Here is a 20920-nt window from a genome sequence, read left to right on the forward strand (position 1 = left end):
TGATGTACGAAGGGCTATATAAATACATTTGATTTGATTTGATTTGATTTAAGGAGCTAGTGATGATGGTTTGGGAGGAGGGTTGAAGGGTTAGATGGTTGCTAAACGAGCCTCAGCAATGAGCTGTACAATCACTAATGTTTCCTGTTTCCTGTTTATCCTGTCCTCTCCTCGAGATACCAGTCTAACACTGCTAGAACCGTAGGTGACTGTAACTCCTTTGTTTTTGAGGGTGAAGTGTCGCCCCCTCTCTCTCTCTCACTCCCCCCTCACTCTCAAACTCTCTCTTCTCATCTTCTCCTTAACCATTATTAGTGACTCAATCCTCCAGAGGGCAAACAAACTTTGGAGAAATTCTCCATAACCCACCAAGCAGAACCTATTTTCCTCTCCATGCAATTAACTGCACCAACATTGACAATAATATGATTACATCCACTTTGGCAAAGGAGGGGAGGGGGGAGCAGGATTATTAGGTATCAGCAAGGGGTTGATCGTAATGGTCGCATTTCAGAGAGACCAGCATTTTCTTTCTAGCAAATAGGGAGAGCTACTAAATTCTCCTTAGGCAGTAAAAACCAATGCAGTGGAACCAAGAGAACAAACACAGCCAACCACTTCTCCCCCCCCCCCCTCGGTTTTTCCTTATGTTTTTTTTACTTTGGATCTTTGCTTTTCCCCCCTTCTCTTACCTCCCTCCGATTAATTAAGCCTTTCACGGGCATGTAATTAGGAACATTAGCAAGTCATAAACTTGCCACGAGTTTCTAAATTATGTGCAGGCCCTTAGCAATTTGTTTGTAATTCCTTTTTGGGGTGACAACGGCTCTATGGAGCCCCGTCGATCTTCCTGGTTGCCCACTGTGACCCCCCCCCCGGGGTGGGTATGAGAGGCCCAAAGCCAGTTGTGTTTGTTAGGGGAGGGAGAGCTAGTCAGGGGAGTTAGGGGGAGATCCCTAGTCAGTGATGAAGGGTAGTACCTAACAGGTAAACATTTTCTTTCTTTCTTTCTCTTTCTCCTTTTATTTTAGTTATTTTTTTATAGAAATGTATATCATTTATGAAAATATTGTGATAATATACCATTCCATGATAACAAATTTACAGAACTGAAGATGAACACACACACGCTCACACTGTTTGTGCTAGTGCGTGTCAGCGGGTTGGATCGCTAAAAACACCATTTCACTCTCTGTCTGTCAAGCTGCCATTGCAGTCACATCAAATAGCATAGGGGAGCAATGCAGGCCCCATCCCTTTATCTTGTAAAATTCAACACATGTTCCACAATAATTCACACTAACTGTGACAATCTGCAGTGGGGCGAGTGTCTGGCTCCTCACTGTGAGATCAATACTCCACTAATGCTGCGCAAGATTCATTTTTAATTCCCCATTATTTATGGCAGGTATTCAGAGAGCCAGAGAAAGAGAGAAAGAGAGAAAGGAGCGGGAAATGAATTGGAGAAACGAGGGATGGGATATATAGTCAAAATATGTTGCAGACAGGTTGTCAGAGCATGCTATATGAAAGCCATGAGTGGATAACATAGAGAAGTATTACGAGGGTATGGAGGATGTAGTGTCCAGTGTAGATGTAGATTGGTTTGGGTCATGGGTGTCCAGTGTAGATGTAGATTGGTTTGGGTCGTGGGTGTCCAGTGTAGATATAGATTGGTTCGGGTCATGGATGTCTAGCGTAGATGTAGATTGGTTTGGGTCATGGGTGTCCAGTGTAGATGTAGATTGGTTTGGGTCATGGGTGTCCAGTGTAGATGTAGATTGGTTTGGGTCGTGGGTGTCCAGTGTAGATGTAGATTGGTTTGGGTCATGGATGTCCAGTGTAGATGTAGATTGGTTCGGGTCGTGGGTGTCCAGTGTAGATGTAGATTGGTTTGGGTCATGGATGTCCAGTGTAGATGTAGATTGGTTTGGGTCGTGGGTGTCCAGTGTAGATGTAGATTGGTTTGGGTCGTGGGTGTCCAGTGTAGATGTAGATTGGTTTGGGTCGGGGATGTCCAGTGTAGATGTAGATTGGTTTGGGTCGTGGGTGTCCAGTGTAGATGTAGATTGGTTCGGGTCGTGGGTGTCCAGTGTAGATGTAGATTGGTTCGGGTCATGGATGTCCAGTGTAGATGTAGATTGGTTCGGGTCGTGGGTGTCCAGTGTAGATGTAGATTGGTTTGGGTCGTGGGTGTCCAGTGTAGATGTAGATTGGTTTGGGTCGTGGGTGTCCAGTGTAGATGTAGATTGGTTTGGGTCATGGGTGTCCAGTGTAGATGTAGATTGGTTCGGGTCGTGGGTGTCCAGTGTAGATGTAGATTGGTTTGGGTCATGGGTGTCCAGTGTAGATGTAGATTGGTTCGGGTCATGGGTGTCCAGTGTAGATGTAGATTGGTTCGGGTCATGGGTGTCCAGTGTAGATGTAGATTGGTTCGGGTCATGGGTGTCCAGTGTAGATGTAGATTGGTTTGGGTCGTGGGTGTCCAGTGTAGATGTAGATTGGTTTGGGTCATGGGTGTCCAGTGTAGATGTAGATTGGTTCGGGTCATGGGTGTCCAGTGTAGATGTAGATTGGTTTGGGTCGTGGATGTCCAGTGTAGATGTAGATTGGTTTGGGTCGTGGGTGTCCAGTGTAGATGTAGATTGGTTCGGGTCGTGGATGTCCAGTGTAGATGTAGATTGGTTTGGGTCGTGGGTGTCCAGTGTAGATGTAGATTGGTTCGGGTCATGGATGTCCAGTGTAGATGTAGATTGGTTTGGGTCATGGGTGTCCAGTGTAGATGTAGATTGGTTTGGGTCATGGGTGTCCAGTGTAGATGTAGATTGGTTTGGGTCATGGGTGTCCAGTGTAGATGTAGATTGGTTTGGGTCGTGGGTGTCCAGTGTAGATGTAGATTGGTTCGGGTCATGGGTGTCCAGTGTAGATGTAGATTGGTTTGGGTCATGGGTGTCCAGTGTAGATGTAGATTGGTTTGGGTCATGGGTGTCCAGTGTAGATGTAGATTGGTTTGGGTCGTGGATGTCCAGTGTAGATGTAGATTGGTTTGGGTCGTGGGTGTCCAGTGTAGATGTAGATTGGTTCGGGTCATGGGTGTCCAGTGTAGATGTAGATTGGTTTGGGTCGTGGATGTCCAGTGTAGATGTAGATTGGTTTGGGTCGTGGGTGTCCAGTGTAGATGTAGATTGGTTTGGGTCGTGGGTGTCCAGTGTAGATGTAGATTGGTTTGGGTCGTGGATGTCCAGTGTAGATGTAGATTGGTTCGGGTCATGGGTGTCCAGTGTAGATGTAGATTGGTTTGGGTCGTGGATGTCCAGTGTAGATGTAGATTGGTTTGGGTCGTGGATGTCCAGTGTAGATGTAGATTGGTTCGGGTCATGGGTGTCCAGTGTAGATGTAGATTGGTTTGGGTCGTGGGTGTCCAGTGTAGATGTAGATTGGTTTGGGTCATGGGTGTCCAGTGTAGATGTAGATTGGTTCGGGTCGTGGGTGTCCAGTGTAGATGTAGATTGGTTTGGGTCGTGGTTGTCCAGTGTAGATGTAGATTGGTTTGGGTCATGGGTGTCCAGTGAGGATGCAGACGGTTTGTGGGAGGAAAAGTATGGAAGAGAGGGCAGAGGGGAGGAGAGGTGGGGGAGAGGGCTGAGGGTGAGAGGGGTGGGTCTCTGAGCCACACTGGGGGCTGACTGGAGGGCAAACGTAACACTCACTTTATCGCTGTTTGTCCCCATAGGGGAACACATTGAGTCCACCACAAAAAAAACGCTGACCACCGGAACAACTGAATGATAGGACTCTGTCCTTATTCTACCTCTCTCTCTCTCTGGTCTTTATTATAAAACATTAAGAGATTGTGTTGTGGTGTATATTGTGTTTCAGATCCATGTGTCTGTGGTTGTAGGTATGCTCTAGCTGGAAGGGCATGTAAATGAAGTGGGAAATAGAGTCATTAGGTAAATAGAAGCCTTATACGCTCAACACACATTACATCTGAATTTTCATACAGGACATTAAATGTTTTCATCAAATTGTCATCGCACCAAATCTGCTACTGCATTCATATATCTCACAATATGTGTTTTAAATATTGCATAGATATACAGATCCTCTGACAGCGTGGTAATTACATACTGCACATACACAGCAGTGGCGGTCTGTGTCATTTAAGATGAGGGTGGACCATTCTTTTTTATGAGCATGGCCTTATTTCTATTACAGCACATTGCATTCACCCAGCTCAATGTAACATCTATAAGTTTAGGTACATGATACTCATATTTTCCATATACCCATCATGAGGTTGCTACAACCTAGCCTATAAATGAAAATGTACAACTTAGGTGCACAGGTTGAGAGAATTTAGAGCAATCAATGTGACAGACACTGACACATTCAGTACTGCCTTGCACAATCTTGTATGCATCTAGCTGATCTAGGGTGTAATCATTAGTCTGGCAGTTGCAAATGAGAGTTTCTATTGGACAAATTCAGGTATGTTTATCCCTGTTTTCCATTTGCTTCTGTTTATGAAACGTTTTTCAACAGAATCGGCGCAATGAATACACCCCTGATCATACGCAAACACAGTTCCCTTTAATAGTAGCCAGATCGTTGTATAATTCCATCTCACGTCTACGCGCTCTCTTCCTCTCACCTTATCCCTTTGCTTGTGGACTTCAGTACACAACACATCAGCTGTCTGTGACCAGGTGAAAAAACCTTTCCAAGACAAACCTTCATATCATAACCGCTAAACGCTACACACAGCCTACATCGTTGCCACCATATTAGCTAACTTAATGTCAACGTCAACATATATACTAGAACTAATGCATTAGCAAACCTGCTACAATCATGCAATACAGTGTACAGTTAATTAGCAAGCAGTTTAGCAGTTACACCGGCAGGCCCCGGTGGCAATAAATTAATCAAACCAAAAGCTTACCTTGACTTAGAAGAGTTCCAGAGTTGGATAGCCATAGCCAGCTAGGCAACATAGCATCCTTCTCCGTTTGAAACAAGTATTTGAGTAGGCTAAACTAGCTAGCTGCATTTGCTAGCTAAGTAAGTGAAAGTGAAAAAAATACAAAATATAGCTCTCTCTCTCTCTTTCTGTCTTGCTTCTTAATTTTTAAAGAAATGAATTAGTTCAAATCTGTTCAACTATTGCCTTTCTCTCTCTTTGAGTCAACTACTCACCACATTTTATGCACTGCAGTGCTAGCTAGCTGTAGCTTATGCTTTCAATACTAGATTCATTCTCTGATCCTTTGATTGGGTGGACAACGTGTCAGTTCATGCTGAATGTGCTCTGAGGTTGGAGGATGTTGTCATAATTACTGTGTAAGTCTATGGAAGGGGGTAGACTTTCATTGAAAAACTGTGTTTTAATCAATTATTTGGAGCTCCCCAGGGGTGCGTGCTCAGTCCCCTCCTATACTCCCTGTTCACCCATGACTGCATGGCCAGGCACGACTCCAACACCATCATTAAGTTTGCTGACGACACAACAGTGGGAGGCCTGATCACCAACAACGATGAGACAGCCTATAGGGAGGAGGTCAGAGACCTGTCCGGGTGATGCCAGAATAACAACCTATCCCTCAACGTAACCAAGACTAAGGAGATGATTGTGGACTACAGGAAAAGGAGCACTGAGCACGTCCCCATTCTCATCGACGGGGCTGTAGTGGAGCAAGTTGAGAGCTTCAAATTCCTTGGTGTCCACATCACCAACAAACTAGATTGGTCCAAACACACCAAGACAGTCGTGAAGAGGGCACAACAAAGCATATCCCCCCTCAGGAAACTAAAAAGATTTGGCATGGGTCCTGAGATCCTCAAAAGGTTCTATAGCTGCAACATCGAGAGCATCCTGACCGGTTGCATCACTGCCTGGTGCAGCAATTGCTCGGCCTCCGACAGCAAGGCACTTCAGAGGGTAGTGCGTACGGCCCAGTAAATCACTAGGGCAAATCTGCCTGCCATCCAGGACCTCTACACCAGGCGGTGTCAGAGGAAGGCCCTAAAAATTGTCAAAGACCCCAGCCACCCCAGTCATAGATTGTTCTCTCTACTACCGCATGGCAAGCAGTACCGGAGTGCCAAGTCTAGGACAAAAAGGCTTCTCAACAGTTTTTACCCCCAAGCCATAAGACTCCTGAACAGGTAACCAAATGGTTACAAGGACTATTTGCATTGTGTGCCACCCCCAACCCCTCTTTTACGCTGCTGCTACTCTCTGTTTATCTTATATGCATAGTCACTTTAACTATACATTCATGTACATACTACCTCAATTGGCCCGACCAACCAGTGCTCCCGCACATTGGCTAACTGGGCTATCTGCATTGTGTTCCTCCACCCGCCAACCCCTCTTTTTACACTACTGCTACTCTCTGTTCATCATATATGCATAGTCACTTTAACCATACCTACATGTACATGCTACCTCAATAAGCCTGACTAACCGGTGTCTGTATATAGCCTTGCTACTCTTTTTTTCAAATGTATTTTTACTGTTGTTTTATTTTTTTACTTACCAACACACACACACACACACACACACACACACACACACACACACACACACACACACACACACACACACACACACACACACACACACACACATACACACACACACACACACACACACACACACACACACACGCACACACACACATATCTTTTTTTTTGCACCATTGGTTAAAGCCTGTAAGTAAGCATTTCACTGTAAGGTGAAATGCACCTGTTGCATTCGGCGCACGTGACAAATACATTTTCATTTGATGATTTGATTTGATTTATAGTTTTAGCTAAAAAAATATCACTTTTTTAATGTTTCACTTTTTTTTAAATGAAATTCACTGAGGAGGACTGTCCTCCTCTTCACCCTCTGAGGAGCCTCCACTGATTCAGACAGTGTACTGTGTTCTATTCTTCTAAATGGTTACATGTTTACCTAAATTAAGTGCAGAATTATACTGACCATTGGATTTTCAATATCCTATTCTATGATTACTGAAAAAATTGGGGGTATATTAAAAAAAATGTAATCTCCTGATATTTAATGATTCATGGGAAATGAATGTATTATCAAAAAGACCACTCCTTCAAACTGCGCTCAGACTTGACCAAAAAGCAGTAAACATGATTCAACAACTGAAAGCAATTTTGCATAAAGGCAATTTTTTCGCTGAGTGCTCTTATCTTTTTGTCAGTTGTTGTGCTGGTTGAAAAAGCAGCAGGCCCACTGTATTGCTTGGTATTTTTTTATTAATATCAATTGGAGGGTACAGGGGCATCTAACGTGACCTAACCATCTAGTCCACATACTGCCACTTGAACAGGCAGAACAAGTGGCGCAATTTTCCTGTTTCATTTGTTGACCACTTGACCATGTGCTTCCCGAGCTGGGGCTCTGGGCAGATGAGCTCTCATTCAGGGCCTCTACCTCTATCTCTGCTTCAGCTGATGAACTGGCCAGCAACAATAGCACAATAGTAGTGAGCACACACAAATGCACATATCACCATTCTCCCTCCTCGTCTCTCTCTCACCCTCCTCCTGCTCTCCTCGTCTCTCTCTCACCCTCTTCCTGCTCTCCTCGTCTCTCTCTCCCACCCTCCCCCAGCTCTCCTCGTCTCCCTCTTTCCCTCCTCCTGCCCTCCTTGTCTCCCTCGTCCTGCTCTCCTCGTTTCTCTCACCTTGCTCCTGCTCTCCTAATCTCTCTCTCACCCTGCTCCTGCTCTCCTCATCTCCCTATCACCCTCCTCCTGCTCTCATCATCTCTCTCACCCTCCTCCTAATCTCCTCGTCTCTCTCTCACCCTCCTCCTGCCCTCCTCGTCTCTCTCACCCTCCTCCTGCTCTCCTCGTCTCTCTATATCTTCCTCTTGTTTTCTTCTATTCATCCAGCATCTCCCCCTCTCCATAGCCCAGACAATGGGAGCCTAGCTGCAGCTTGCCACGGGGCCCTCCAGACAATGGAGTCTTATCATGTCGGGGGCCCGAGGGTGCCAAGGTAAATCCTACAACTTGGCAGACCCGCGTGCCAACCCAGAGATTCCAGCGTCCGCCAGCATCGCAGCACAGTCTCTCTCTGCTGTATGGCTGCCTTCCACCTCTCTTGCTTGAACACGTTTTCATCCCCACGTTTATTTATTTTTCCCTCTCTTTCTAACTTTTCCTTTCCTATTAATAAGTGAATGGGGTGAGTTCTCCACACACATCAATCAAAACATGTTGAATCCTAGTGAAAGGGGCTGGCTACAGTATATGAAAGTGCAGTGGTTACCTTGAAAGACAGCTCCATGCTTCTCTATCCTCCTCCCCCAACACTACAGTCCATCCCAGCCTGGCCACTGGAGCCTTAGTAATGGTGGGTCGGGGTTTGGGTGAATGGCGGTGCCATCTGCCCTCACCTTCAGTAGGGGTGACCCCTCCACAGGTGGCACTCCCCTTCATCTATTCAGGAGGGGGGTGGGTGTGTACATAAACAGCGCTGGCATGAAGAGTGATGGGACAGGGCACGCCATCCGCCATTCAGCGTTCATTCCCCCATTCTCCCTCCTCCTCCACCTCCACCTCCCTCCATCCATCCTTTATGGAATCATTTGCATATTGCATAGGCTGTGCTGTTTTTATTGAGGTCATTTTTATCAGTCCTCTGTGGTGGCCCGACACAATAAATTCAGCTTACTCCTGGACAAGGATGATCTTTTTTATCTAATCAAGCTGTTCCACGCTGAATCCATTCTCTTGCCCGCCTTCCAACCTCCCCATGCTCCTATGTTTGTCTCCTTGCTCTCCTCTATCTGTCTGTCTGTCTATCTATCTATCTATCTATCTATCTATCTATCTATCTATCTATCTATCTATCTATCTATCTATCTATCTATCTATCTATCTATCTATCTATCTATCTATCTATCTATCTATCTGTCTGTCTGTCTGTCTGTCTGTCTGTCTGTCTGTCTGTCTGTCTGTCTGTCTGTCTGTCTGTCTGTCTGTCTGTCTGTCTGTCTGTCTGTCTGTCTGTCTGTCTGTCTGTCTGTCTGTCTGTCTGTCTGTCTGTCTGTATCTCGCTCGCTTGCACTGAAGCGGACAGGCATGTTCATACACACAGACACACAAAACCTGTTTGTCTTCAGTATGAAAAAGAAAATCAATAACAGCTCTATTATTAAACACAAATGGTGCGGAATCTATCCCCCCCCCCCCCCCCCCCCCCCCCCCCCCCCCCCATACAAATAGACCCTACAAGCATTGTCTATCATACCGGTTAGAGTGTTGTTAGCTGTGAACACAGTTAGTGTTGGCTGTGTTGTCTGTCTGAACGTCACCATGCGTTAGCTGAACGCTACATCTGCACTGGAGTCTGCACCTGCAGCCCTCTAAGCCCTCTCCTCTTCTCCCTGATCCCCCAGCACTGATCTGAGATCTGATCTCAGGCAGCTGTTCTGGAGGATTAAGCCTCTGAAAACATACTGTTCACCCTCTGAGCGCTACAGAGCTCCACAGGGCCCAGGGCATGGGGCCAGCGTTGAGGCCCACTGAGAGTCAACGTCCCTGGGGAGAGGTTCAGAGAGAGGCCCCTGAAAAGTCTCACGTTCTCCAGCCCCCAGACTCAAGAGGAGAGAGGAGGGAGTTTTATGTACCACAGCAACTGGAATACAAAACTAACCTGAGTCAATGTCAATGTCGTTTGCACCTCGACTGCAACTCATCATTTATCCACCTCTGTTTGTGTTTTTTTTTACCACTAATAGATCACCCTGAGACAACAGTCATGACTGTGTTTTGGGGTCCACATTAAGTTGTCTCCTATATCTCAGTCAGGGTCACCATGCTGGAGGAGGTATTGATAGTGAGGCAATTAGAGGTATTGTACATGCTAGTGTCAATCCAAACCAGGCATTGGGTTTCACAAGTAACTGAAAAACGACCAAGTGAGAAAGTGAGTTTGACTGAATACAGTCCCTAGTGTCTCAATGCACTAATTTATCCAAAGACTAGGAGTAAACAGAACAGTGCCCTGCAGTGGAAGAGGTGGCGATTTTTCTCTTCTGTTTCTAACCTTCTCCTCCTCCCTCTGTCCATCCCACCATCCTTCATTTCTTAATTTGTCTAGATGGGGTCATCTCTGCAGATTAACTCAGAAAACGAGATCCTAACTGAACGTGCCACAGGGAACATCTATCACACACATCTATCAAGCTAAATGTGTCTATTTGCATTCCTCCTCTTCCCCAGTTTTTAAAGAGAAACAAATCCATCTCTTTTGTGTTTGACAGTCCACATTAAAACTGCAAGTGCGGAGAGGAGAGGTGTGGGACGGCCGCAACTTGTTTCCCACATTGTTGTAGCATGGAATGCAAATAGCCTAGCTTTCCCCTGGTGAAGAAGAGTGAGTAGAAGAGAATACAAAAAAAAACGTTAGGAGGGAAATACGCAGAAACAGTGGCAGAGACAGCCACCATGCATGAAAAAGGCGAAAACAGAGGGGGAAAAATCTCCACCTTTGCTCCTCCCACTCACGCCATCACAATATTATAGCAATAATTGCTGGCCAAAATTAAACAAGTAAAACAATGAGCTTGCCCGAGGGGCTGCCTTCCCTCTAAATCAGTCTATGCATTTTAAAATAAGGTCACCCCCCCCCCCCCCCCCCCCCCCCTTCGTTGGATCAGTGACACGTGCGCGGTGCGAGCAGCTGACCTGAGTTTGAATTTAGAGTGTTCATTAATAGGATATTATGCCATATGCTCACTGCACTGTCTTACTCTAATGCTTGGCTCTGACTTGAGAATTTGTAATTAGTGACGGTATAATGAGGGTATTGGAGGGACTAATACTGTGGAGCGCTGCAGGAGGAATAGATTTGCTCATTGTACTGCAGAAGTGCTAGACCATCAGGCCAGGAACCCGGCCACCAGTAAGCGACGTGCAACAACCACACACACCAGACACCCGCTGAATTACAGTGGAGACATTGAACCCACCTCTCCCCAGTACTGACAACAACACAGTCCTCCACACAAGGCGATGGCGATTTTCCCGCTAACACAACTATGCCATGTTTCAGTGGCACTAATTCATTCTTATTCACAGTGATCTTCATGGGCGGTTGTGAAGGACGGATGTTTCAGTTGTTTTTTACTCCTTTATTTTGCTGCTGTGTTGCTGTCCCAGCACTTTCCCTTAATATGATGTCATAATTATGCTGTCCGTGCTAAATGCCTATTGTGTGGCTGGTGCTGCTGCTTACAAAAGCAGCAAACGCACAGATTTTCCAAGTCGCGGCAGTAAATAAATACACACATTGTGGACTACGCAGAGGAGCTATCAACACTGACGACATAAGTCAGGTGCATTGCACCGAGCAGACAACGACAGTTATACACATCGGAATGGTAGGGAACTCAGGGGACTATAACAGCCTGCACACACTCGCGCCTCTACAGCACAGTGAATCACTGGAACTCAATAGCAACATGGCAGATCACACTAATTTATAGGCCAGGGGGGTGACAGAGATGTGTGTGAGTACTTCCACTATGAGCCATTTGCTGACATGCACCCCTCACTGACAGACAGAAGACTGTGTGTGTGTGTGTGTGTGTGTGTGTGTGTGTGTGTGTGTGTGTGTGTGTGTGTGTGTGTGTGTGGTTGTGTGTGTGTGCGCGTGTGTGTATCCCAGGATCATTACGCATTTCTCATATTCTCTAAAAAACTCAAATACTAGTTATAAAGTTCAGTGCAGAGCAGACACAGTGTGAAATAAATTCCACCCGCGGCCCCTGCACATGACATTGCACATAAATATTCAATAAATTAGCCGGGGCCATTTTATAGATTGATCAGTCATCTCTGGCACTCTGTGACAGGCAATGCTGGGGCTGAAATATTAATGCTGACAAATTAGAGATTTCTGAGTAAATGATGTCACATCGCACGGCTTCACTCAAATTTACTCCCTGGCATGAGAGCACATTCACCGGCGTGGTGATGCAGTCCTTACCCACACCCCCCTGCACCATCCCTGCCTCCTCCTCTCTCCTGCTTCAAAATGACATTCATTATTTTATCGTTAAGCAGGAGTCCTTCTTTCCTGGTGGAAGACAAAGAGGAAACAAGGAGGGGGAGAAAAAATTAACCTCTAAAGGGCCAACTCTTGTCCCACATATGTGTAGTTCGTCTCTAAAGGGACAACTCTTGTCCCACAACTGTGTAGTTCATCTCTAAAGGGCCAACTTTGTCCCACATCTGTGTAGTTCGTCTCTAAAGGGCCAGCTCTTATCCCACATCTGTGTAGTTTGTCTCTAAAGGGCCAACTCTTGTCCCACATATGTGTAGTTCATCTCTAAAGGGACAACTCCTGTCTCACATCTGTGTAGTTCATCTCTAAAGGGACAACTCTTCTACCATTTCTGTGTAGTTCATCTCTAAAGGGACAACTCTTCTACCATTTCTGTGTAGTTCATCTCTAAAGGGACAACTCTTCTACCATTTCTGTGTAGTTCATTGTGCCAATTGGAGTGGAGATTTGTGACCGGGTGGAAAGCTCCCATTTAAAAGCATTCAACTCCAATGTGTGTGTGTATGTATATGTTAGCATGCATTGACGTGTGTGTGCAGACTTGTGTGTATTTTGTGGAATGATGAGGGGTCGTGTGTGTGTGTAGGGTGGGGTTTATTAGTTGTACTCTGGACTTGGATACTCTGGGGACCCAGGTAGAAATGGCTGTGTGTGCAGGATAGGGCAGTATGTGACAGGGTCTCAGGGGAAATACACCTGAATGTCTGAGGTGGTCCCCACTTGGTCAGGAGGGCCCTGGGAAAGAATCAAGGAGAGGATCTCTACAAGCTTCTATCACGTATCACAGAAATACATTATCATTTAGCAGAGCTCAGAGACATACTTGAGAATATGTAGGGCTACAGATAAATACATGATAACAAACACTGTCTAGAAAACATTAGGAACACCTTCCTAAAATTTAGTTGCACCACCTTTTTCCCTCAGAACAGCCTTCATTTGTCATGGCGTGGACTCTGCAAGGTGTCGAAAGCATTTCAAAGGGATGTAGGCCCATGATGACTCCAATGCTTCCCACAGTTGTGACATCAATAAGGGATCATAGCTTTCACCTGGATTCACCTGGTCAGTCTATGTCATGGAAAGAGCAGGTGTTCCTAATGTGCCTTTGAATGGGGTATGGTAGTAGGTGACAGGCACACCGGTTTGAGTGTGTAAAGAACTGCAACGCTGCTGGGTCCCACATCTTTCAGCAAAAAACAAGAAGCAGCATTGGGCTAAGGAAACACTGGACACTGTTGAATTGAAAAAACATTGCCTTGGTCTGATGAACCCAGGTTCCTGGTGTTTCACGCTGATGGGAGGACTGGGGTATGGAGAAAACCACATGACTACATGCATCCATCATGCACGTCAACATTACAGGTGGTGGTGTGATGGTGTGGGGTTTGTTTTCATGGCGCATATTGGGCATTTGATAAACGTGGAACAAGTTTGAACACCATTGCCAATCATGTGCATCCCTTCATGGCAACAGTGCATCCATCTGCGTATTGATTTTTTCAGCAGGTTCATGCCCCATGCCACAAGGCTAGGCTTGTCCAGGAATGGTTCCACGAACATGACAGTGAATTCAGCTTCCTGCAGTGGCCTGCCCAGTCACCAGATCTCAATCCAACTGAGCATCTGTGGGATAAGATGGAACGAGATCCACTACCAGCCAACTTGACACAACTGTGGGAAGCATTTGAGTCAACATGGGCCAGCATCCCTGTGGAATGCTTTCGACACCTTGTAGTGTCCCTACCCTGACAAATTGGACTGTTCTGAGGGCAAAAGGCTGTGCAACTCAATTTTAGGAAGGTGTTCCTAATGTTTTCTGAACTCAGTGTATATTGGACCACTGAGAAATGCAGCAGAATATAAGATATCACTGAGAAATATTAAAGTATTTATCAGAGGACTGCAAATGGATGTATGAAATCATATGAATGCTGAGAAATGCATGAGAACACTTAAGAGCACTGCTCCATGAATTCTCAGCGCTGCCTTTGCCACTGCCTATGGCAATACATATAAGATTTATGAAAAACCATACATTACGCAAATCATAAGCCAACATGTTTTAAACTCCTTTTCTTTCATTGAGAACGTACAAATCTATCTCGACTTTACTCAGCAATGTCAGGTCTTTTGGACATAGACCAGCATTGGAACTCTCATGGTCCAGATTTTTGTGATGTAATGGTGTGTTTGGTCTTTGTTGGGATCTTTGTGATGTAATGGTGTGTTTGGTCTTTGTTGGGATCTTTGTAGTGTAATGGTGTGTTTAGTGTTGAAATGCTGAGTAAGACATACTGTCCAGCATGGCTCTTAGATATGCATCGGTCCTAAGATTGACCTGTGAGGTATTACAGGGGGAGAGAGAAGGCCCTGCTCAGCAAAAATGCCTGGTTCATCTGCTGCTAGTCAGCCTGTAATGAATGAGCCCCCAGTCTGAAATCAATAGTATCGGTGAGGAATCGTCCACCACCCGACAGCAAAAGATGAGCCAGGAGAAATTCTGTCGATAAACACCACTATGGATGCCCCTCAATACCCCCGCCACACCCGTTTCCTGGGTTTCCTGTGTTAGGTTAGCACTACATGTTTTATCCCTAAGCCCAATGCGGGGGAGCAACGTGGGACACATACAGAGACAAACACAGACACGCACTCATACGCGCAGGCACACACACCCAAACCCCTTCCAAACTATAATGTGACAAGCAGCAGCCCCTCAGCCTGTCCTGCTGTATTGAGTATGCATCTCTGTCAGTATGGAGCTGTGAGCGATATAGTCTGAATAACCCCTCTCTGACATGAATCAGGAGAGCAGCACCAAACACCAAGCAGTGGTGAGTTCCTGCAGGGGCAGCCATGGCCGTTTGTGTATTTGAGGCAAAGTGGCATGCTTTCTCCTGACATTTGTTGTGGGGAATGTGTGAGAGCTCAGGACTGGGGTTGATATCACCTGTCTGCACAAATACACCCTCTTTGGTTGGAGATTAAATAGTGAGAGCACAGAGGAGAAGCCAGAGAGAACTTTCAAAGGTGTGTAGCTGTGTGTGAGTATGAATGGTTGAGTGTGTCTGCCATCTTCCTCAGACCCTTCCACCAGGAATGAAGCTGAGGCCTGGGCTCTGGAGATGACTTCTACCATCTCCCCCCAAAAAGTGAAATATCTCAACAAAAAAGAAAGACAGAAAAAAAGTAGGGAAAATATCTGTGGTCCGACTGTCAGCTGTGGTGATGAATGGAAATGGACCTCTCTCCTCTCGCTGCTCTTAATGCAATCACTTCGGCATGGCACAGCTGCCATCTTTGATGCTGGCCCGTTTTTGTAAATTCTGAGCAAATTACTCCGTCAGAACCCGGCGGCGCCTGTCCGTCAGGCTGAAGGGCAGGGAGATGTCGCAGAGACAGGTGACTGACAAGTAGAGGAGGAGCAGAGGAGGAGGGGGAGGAGAGAAGGAGGGAGATTGAGAGAGGGGAGAGGCAAAGGGAGAAATAAAACGAGCAGAGGGCAAAATAGAAAAAGGGGATATTTTTTACCCATCGTCCCTTGGGCACGGCAGTATCAAGTCAATCTGGGGGCTAATTGGTGTCAGGGCTTGAATCCTATCTCCTTGAGAGACGAGCAGAAGGTTGATGAAGTTGGATGTACAGGATGATAGGGCACAACAATGGCAGGCAGGAATAAAGGCTGCTACCACGAAGCTCTCTTTCCTCTACGAGAGCATACTTCTGACCTTGGCCTTGTCCTTGCCACTCGCAACTTTCTCTCTCTCACTCCCTCATTCAACTTCTTTTCACAATACATTCTCTCATTCTTTCATTCTGTGGCTGCCAGTGAATCTGGACCGTCAGAGAATATTTTTTGCTTCCCAAAATACTGTAATCTTAAAAGGTGAGGTAAAGTGCATGAACATATAATATTGAAATGTGATAAACATGTTAGTTGGTGCGAATTACATTTTGAGGGAAGCATAGAGCGATCCCATTATTCGTCAGAGGTAGAGACAGCTCCACTATAAATTATATCTAATGAGGCAGAGGATTTGGTCTGTTTTTGACAGGCGTGTTGACAGGACCCCTTCGTCTCTGTCGCAGCCCTGCCCCTATTCATGATGCAACAGGCTCATCTCTGGGCCTATGTGCCGCCTTCGCTCTCTACTTCACGTGCTCAGAGCGAGTGAGACACCGGTGATATGTGTTATCACAGAGGTGCCGGCAGCTGTCAACAGGTACACGGCGGCAGGTCTTACCACAGACTGGCAGGTGATACCTCAACGCAAGCTGGTGGAAAGCTTAATGCTCCGCTCTCCCCAATGCCTCCCCCCAAAACCCATTGCTTTCCGACACAACATTAACGCATAGTGCTGCCACAGAATGGCAGAAAATTAAGCACTTGAATTTGGAATCAGACACACAGCGAACACAAAACACATGAAAGGGAGTGAGGTGCATTTTTGTTCTCTCTCTGTAGTTATATGAAGGCTATGATAAGAAAGAAAATATCTCGCAGGTCTGTGGCACTCTGCTTGGTGAACAATGGGGCGATTGAGGGACTCGGTCTGAACACACCATATCAAACCATGCCCAGTCAAGGAGTAAGAAAGTGAAGGAGCTAGAGATAAACAGATGAAAGGAGAGAACAACAGAAAGTTAGAAACAGAAGAGGATGGATAAAAGTGAGAGAAAGAGAGAGTGTGAGGGAGAGAGGAGAGAGGAAAGAGAGCCATGTTGTGAGCACCCAAAGTGGTGGTGGTCGGTCAGAGACCCAGACATTTGCAACTCCTGACCTTTCACAGCAGCCCACCATGGATAAAGATAATTAGCCCAGTCAACAGACTACCCCTCTGACTACCCCCTCTGACTACCCCCTCTGCCACCAGCTAAACCCCAGCACCCAAATAGAGCTCAGTTCTAAAATAAACGCCTGCCACAGACACATACTGCAATTAAAACTGTCTCATCCCTGCTCTCAAAACAGCAACACACATGGCCCGACAGCTGACACACTCACACAGACCGACAAAGTTACACACCCAGGCACAGGCCCAACAAAAACACCAGCATGGGAAGGGAAGGATGGAACTGGACTGGCATCTGGCTGTCCAACTTCCATCATCCTCTCTGTCTTGCTTTTTCCAACTGTATCCTTCTCTTTCTCACTGTCTCTCTCTCTCTCCAATGCAGTTCAGATGCATTGCTAGTGCAGAGGCGGACAAGGACGTGTGAAAACATCCAACGTTTTGAGTTTTCTTTTTAATTATGGCAGATTAAGAGATTTAGCATCCCATCTCAAGACCACAACTGTCAAAACAGTTGGCAGGAAAAGCCCATTCTCACACCTCCCCCTTCCTCCACCCTACTAGCCCTCAGCCTTTGAGCCGCATGCCAGTCCACCCTTCCGAATTCATGAATACAGAGCTGTGTGAGTGGGCATATTTTAGAGTCAAATTTGTGTGTTTGTGCACATGCATGTTTGTGTGTGCAATGTTGGAAGGGGGTTTGTGTGGGTGTCAGTCCAACATGGCAGGTGACAGTTGCTCTTCATATTTCAGTTTTTTCCTCAATAACAAAGTTTAGATTTGTTAGTTAGGCAATTAGGTGAGCACTGTGTGAGGCACCTGAACTGTGTCTGCCCTCAAGTTCAGCCTTAAAGAAACAGCAGCTGTCTGCTACTTGCCTGCCTTCCCTTTGTCTCTCCATCTACTGTGAGAATCCCTCCCACAACCTGCATGTCCCTGTGTAACCTCTGACCTTAACCGCTGCACTAATACCTCCAGCTGCCAATGTCATGGCCTGACAGGTTGGCAGCGGGGCCTTTGTCTCTGAGGTTCTCTCCCTCTCTCCCACCCCTCCCCCCACCCCTCCATCCAACCCCCATTGCACACAGACAGATAAATGATTTCTATTTGTCCTCTGCGGCGAGGAAAGAAGTTATCGATACAATCCGCCAAATGATGTCAAGGATTTGTCAGCAAAGCTTATGAATGCCAAAAACACCCCCCACCCCCCTCCATCCCCCTCAAAAACACCTCTGCAGGCCAGGAAGATTGAGAGCCAGGACACTTTATTGATTCTACCCTCCCTCACCACCTCCCCCATCACCCTCACCTTCTTAAATAGAAGCTCAGTCTACAAAGGAGAGAGCGGCAGCTTTTGTGTGCTAAAATGTGGCTAAAAGCTGTCTGTCTGTGGTGTTCAGGAAGGTAGGGATTGAATTCAATATTATGATCTAACACTGGCTTCCAGCAGATGGGGTTCTGTTCTCACTAAAGGACTGGGGTGGGACGCTCTTTGGCCGGATGGGATCACATCTCCCCTTGCTTTCCCTTCCTTTGCCCTATTGTTTGGGATAAAGATCAGGCGGATGGATGCCTGGTAAATAGATCAACTTTGTGGAGTTGACAAAGGGAGGCGTGGGGTGGGACGGTAGGAGAGCAGAGCCGATGGCATTGAGGAACGTCCTGACGGTGGGTACAATGCCTTGGCCATGAAGGCTCTGTGGCTGACAGAGAAAAGGAGAGGACAAGGAGAGGGGGTAAAGCAAGATAATCTGACTGGCAGAGACCGCAGTATGGAGAGCAAACAAAGCAGGGATGGAGGGAGGAGAAGAAGGGGGTTTGAGGATGACAACAGATGACGGGGAAACGTGTACAGAAAAAGGTGATGTGCAGTGTTCAATTAAATCAATACAATGAATGTATAGTTTGAATTCAAATTAAATATAAAATGAAGTCCATAGCATAGTACAATTCTTTACAATTGGTCCAAAATATAACAAAGTATGGTCATTGCCACTATAAATTAATGTGATTTGTTAAACCCAGGTTATGAGGGAGTCTCAGGTGATACACATTCTTCCCTCTGCCCTATCCTGTCCTGTTCTCTTCACGGTACAGGAGAACACACAAGGACTCCCTCCCGTCTCCCGAGGTAAAGCTCTTTGGCAAACACTGCTCTGATTAAAACAAACAGGCCAGTGAGCCTCTCTGTCGGGGGGCGACAGGGCAAACAGGCCCCACGCAGCAGGAGGGCCTCACACTACAGAAGCAGAATCACACTACAGACAGACAGTACTGCACTGAGTCACAACGAGGTAGTACAGCTCTGAGGGGCTGAGACAGTGACAGGTCAAAGACAGAGGTGTGACACAGCATGGAGTCACAGACAGCACAGTGTGGAATGAGTCATAGCAGTCCATTACAGACAGTACAGAGTTTAAGACAATCGTCTTGAGTAGCACACACTGCCACTAATCCACTAACAGTGACCCATCACTAGCGGTTACAAACAATATAGAGCAAAACAACACAATAGGGGAGTCACAAACAAAACAGTCACAGACTAAACAAAACAGTTACAGACTAAACAAAACAGTCACAGACTAAACAAAACAGTCACAGACAAAACATTGTCATTAAGTCATTGAGTCACAGAACTCTTTACACAATGGACATGACCCTGGTCTTATGTTATGCTATGTTGCCTTCAGGCCCGTCTACTACCTCAGTGTCCTGAGCAGAAAGGGGATGAGTGGGGGCTATCATCACACGTACGATGGCTGTCATTTCTCGATGCACCCAATGGTTTTAATGTCTTGGCTTAAAACAGCATGGGATCCTGCCAAGATTAAGTATCGGATCTCAAGGCATTAGGCGAGCATGTGAAATCACTCTCGATGGTCTCATTCTCCTCTAATTCAATTAGGCTCTTTCCCAGAGAAGAGAAGAGCAGGCTGGGACCAGACATGCTCTCTCTTTTTTCCCCCAAGGAGACATGGAGTGCAGACCAAGGCTGCGTGCCCGAGGTGTTGGGGCTAAAACCCAACTCCCTGTACCTAACACCATCCTCCCTCCCTTCCTCCATCCCTTTCTCCCCCTCTCCCTCTCGCCCACCGCCCTCTCCGCACGCTAACACCCCGATAAACATCTGATGCCGAGGGGTCAGCCAGAATCCCATGACATCATCACAGCAGAGAACAGAGAAAGTGTCTCTCAGCCAATCAGAGCACAGCTGTGCTGAGGTCGGCTCTCTCAGGCCATGCTGTCATGTCTGGGGTTCGTAGGATTAAAAAGGGCCAGGGCGCTACGCTGTGATTGGCTGAATGGGAATCAGCTGTCCCGTCTAGAATGGTGTCAATTTCATTAAGTCGTTACTTATCACTATTTCAGCCTATCATGGTTTAATTACACAATTTAGGGGATAAAAAACTAATTGTAGCCAGTCATAACAAACGAAGTTAGTTCATAAAAAAGTGACAACATCAATAAGAAATAAGAAATTTAAGAATACTAACATAAAGTAAATTGCTTAGTGGAATAGAATTAACATTTTGTATAGAGTGAAAGGGCCTCTAAACTTCATCGCTTGAAAGATGACCTAACGGGACACTTGGACTGGACAGTGCTTTACTTTGACTAGAAATGTAGCCACTGTGGTGCTGAGTTTCAGTAGTAACACTGAGAGCTGACCTCGTGAAGGCTGGCCTCACAGTGTCGAGAAAACATCTGACCCTGCAGACACCTTCCATGCTCTGTTCCTCACCTCCGATTGACCTCTGGACTATGGAAACACACAAACATAGAAACATTCTCTCTCCCTCTCTAGTCTCCCTGTCTGCTTCCCCCATTAAGTATCCCCTTTCATATTTACAGAGGCTTACAAACAGGGCCACGCCGTTTGGCTGCTTCTCCTTGGCTACCCAGTCCGTCTGCCACTTATCTGAGGGATTACTGCAGTGGGGCCAGCTACCACAGATTAGAGACAAAGGCCAAATTAAAACAGGGGCTATCAACAAACACAGGGACAAGACGGCAGGGAGCTG

At 46.3% G+C, this 20920-nt stretch overlaps 1 protein-coding gene across 1 annotated transcript; it reads right to left on the reverse strand.

Annotated features, from left to right (window-relative positions):
* Positions 1 to 1559: 1559 nt before the first annotated feature.
* Positions 1560 to 3731, reverse strand: LOC118944646 (protein starmaker-like). Its single transcript, XM_036964650.1, has one exon. The coding sequence runs from the start codon at positions 3729 to 3731 to the stop codon at positions 1560 to 1562; it is 2172 nt and encodes a 723-aa protein (XP_036820545.1).
* Between the last annotated feature and the right edge of the window lie 17189 nt (positions 3732 to 20920).

The sequence above is a fragment of the Oncorhynchus mykiss genome, chromosome 27 (genome assembly GCF_013265735.2).
Source record: "Oncorhynchus mykiss isolate Arlee chromosome 27, USDA_OmykA_1.1, whole genome shotgun sequence".
Lineage (NCBI taxonomy): Eukaryota > Metazoa > Chordata > Actinopteri > Salmoniformes > Salmonidae > Oncorhynchus > Oncorhynchus mykiss.

Excerpts from the sequence above, each read along its gene's own strand:
- LOC118944646 (XM_036964650.1), bottom strand. The coding sequence starts at position 3,731 with ATGGGGACAAACAGCGATAAAGTGAGTGTTACGTTTGCCCTCCAGTCA.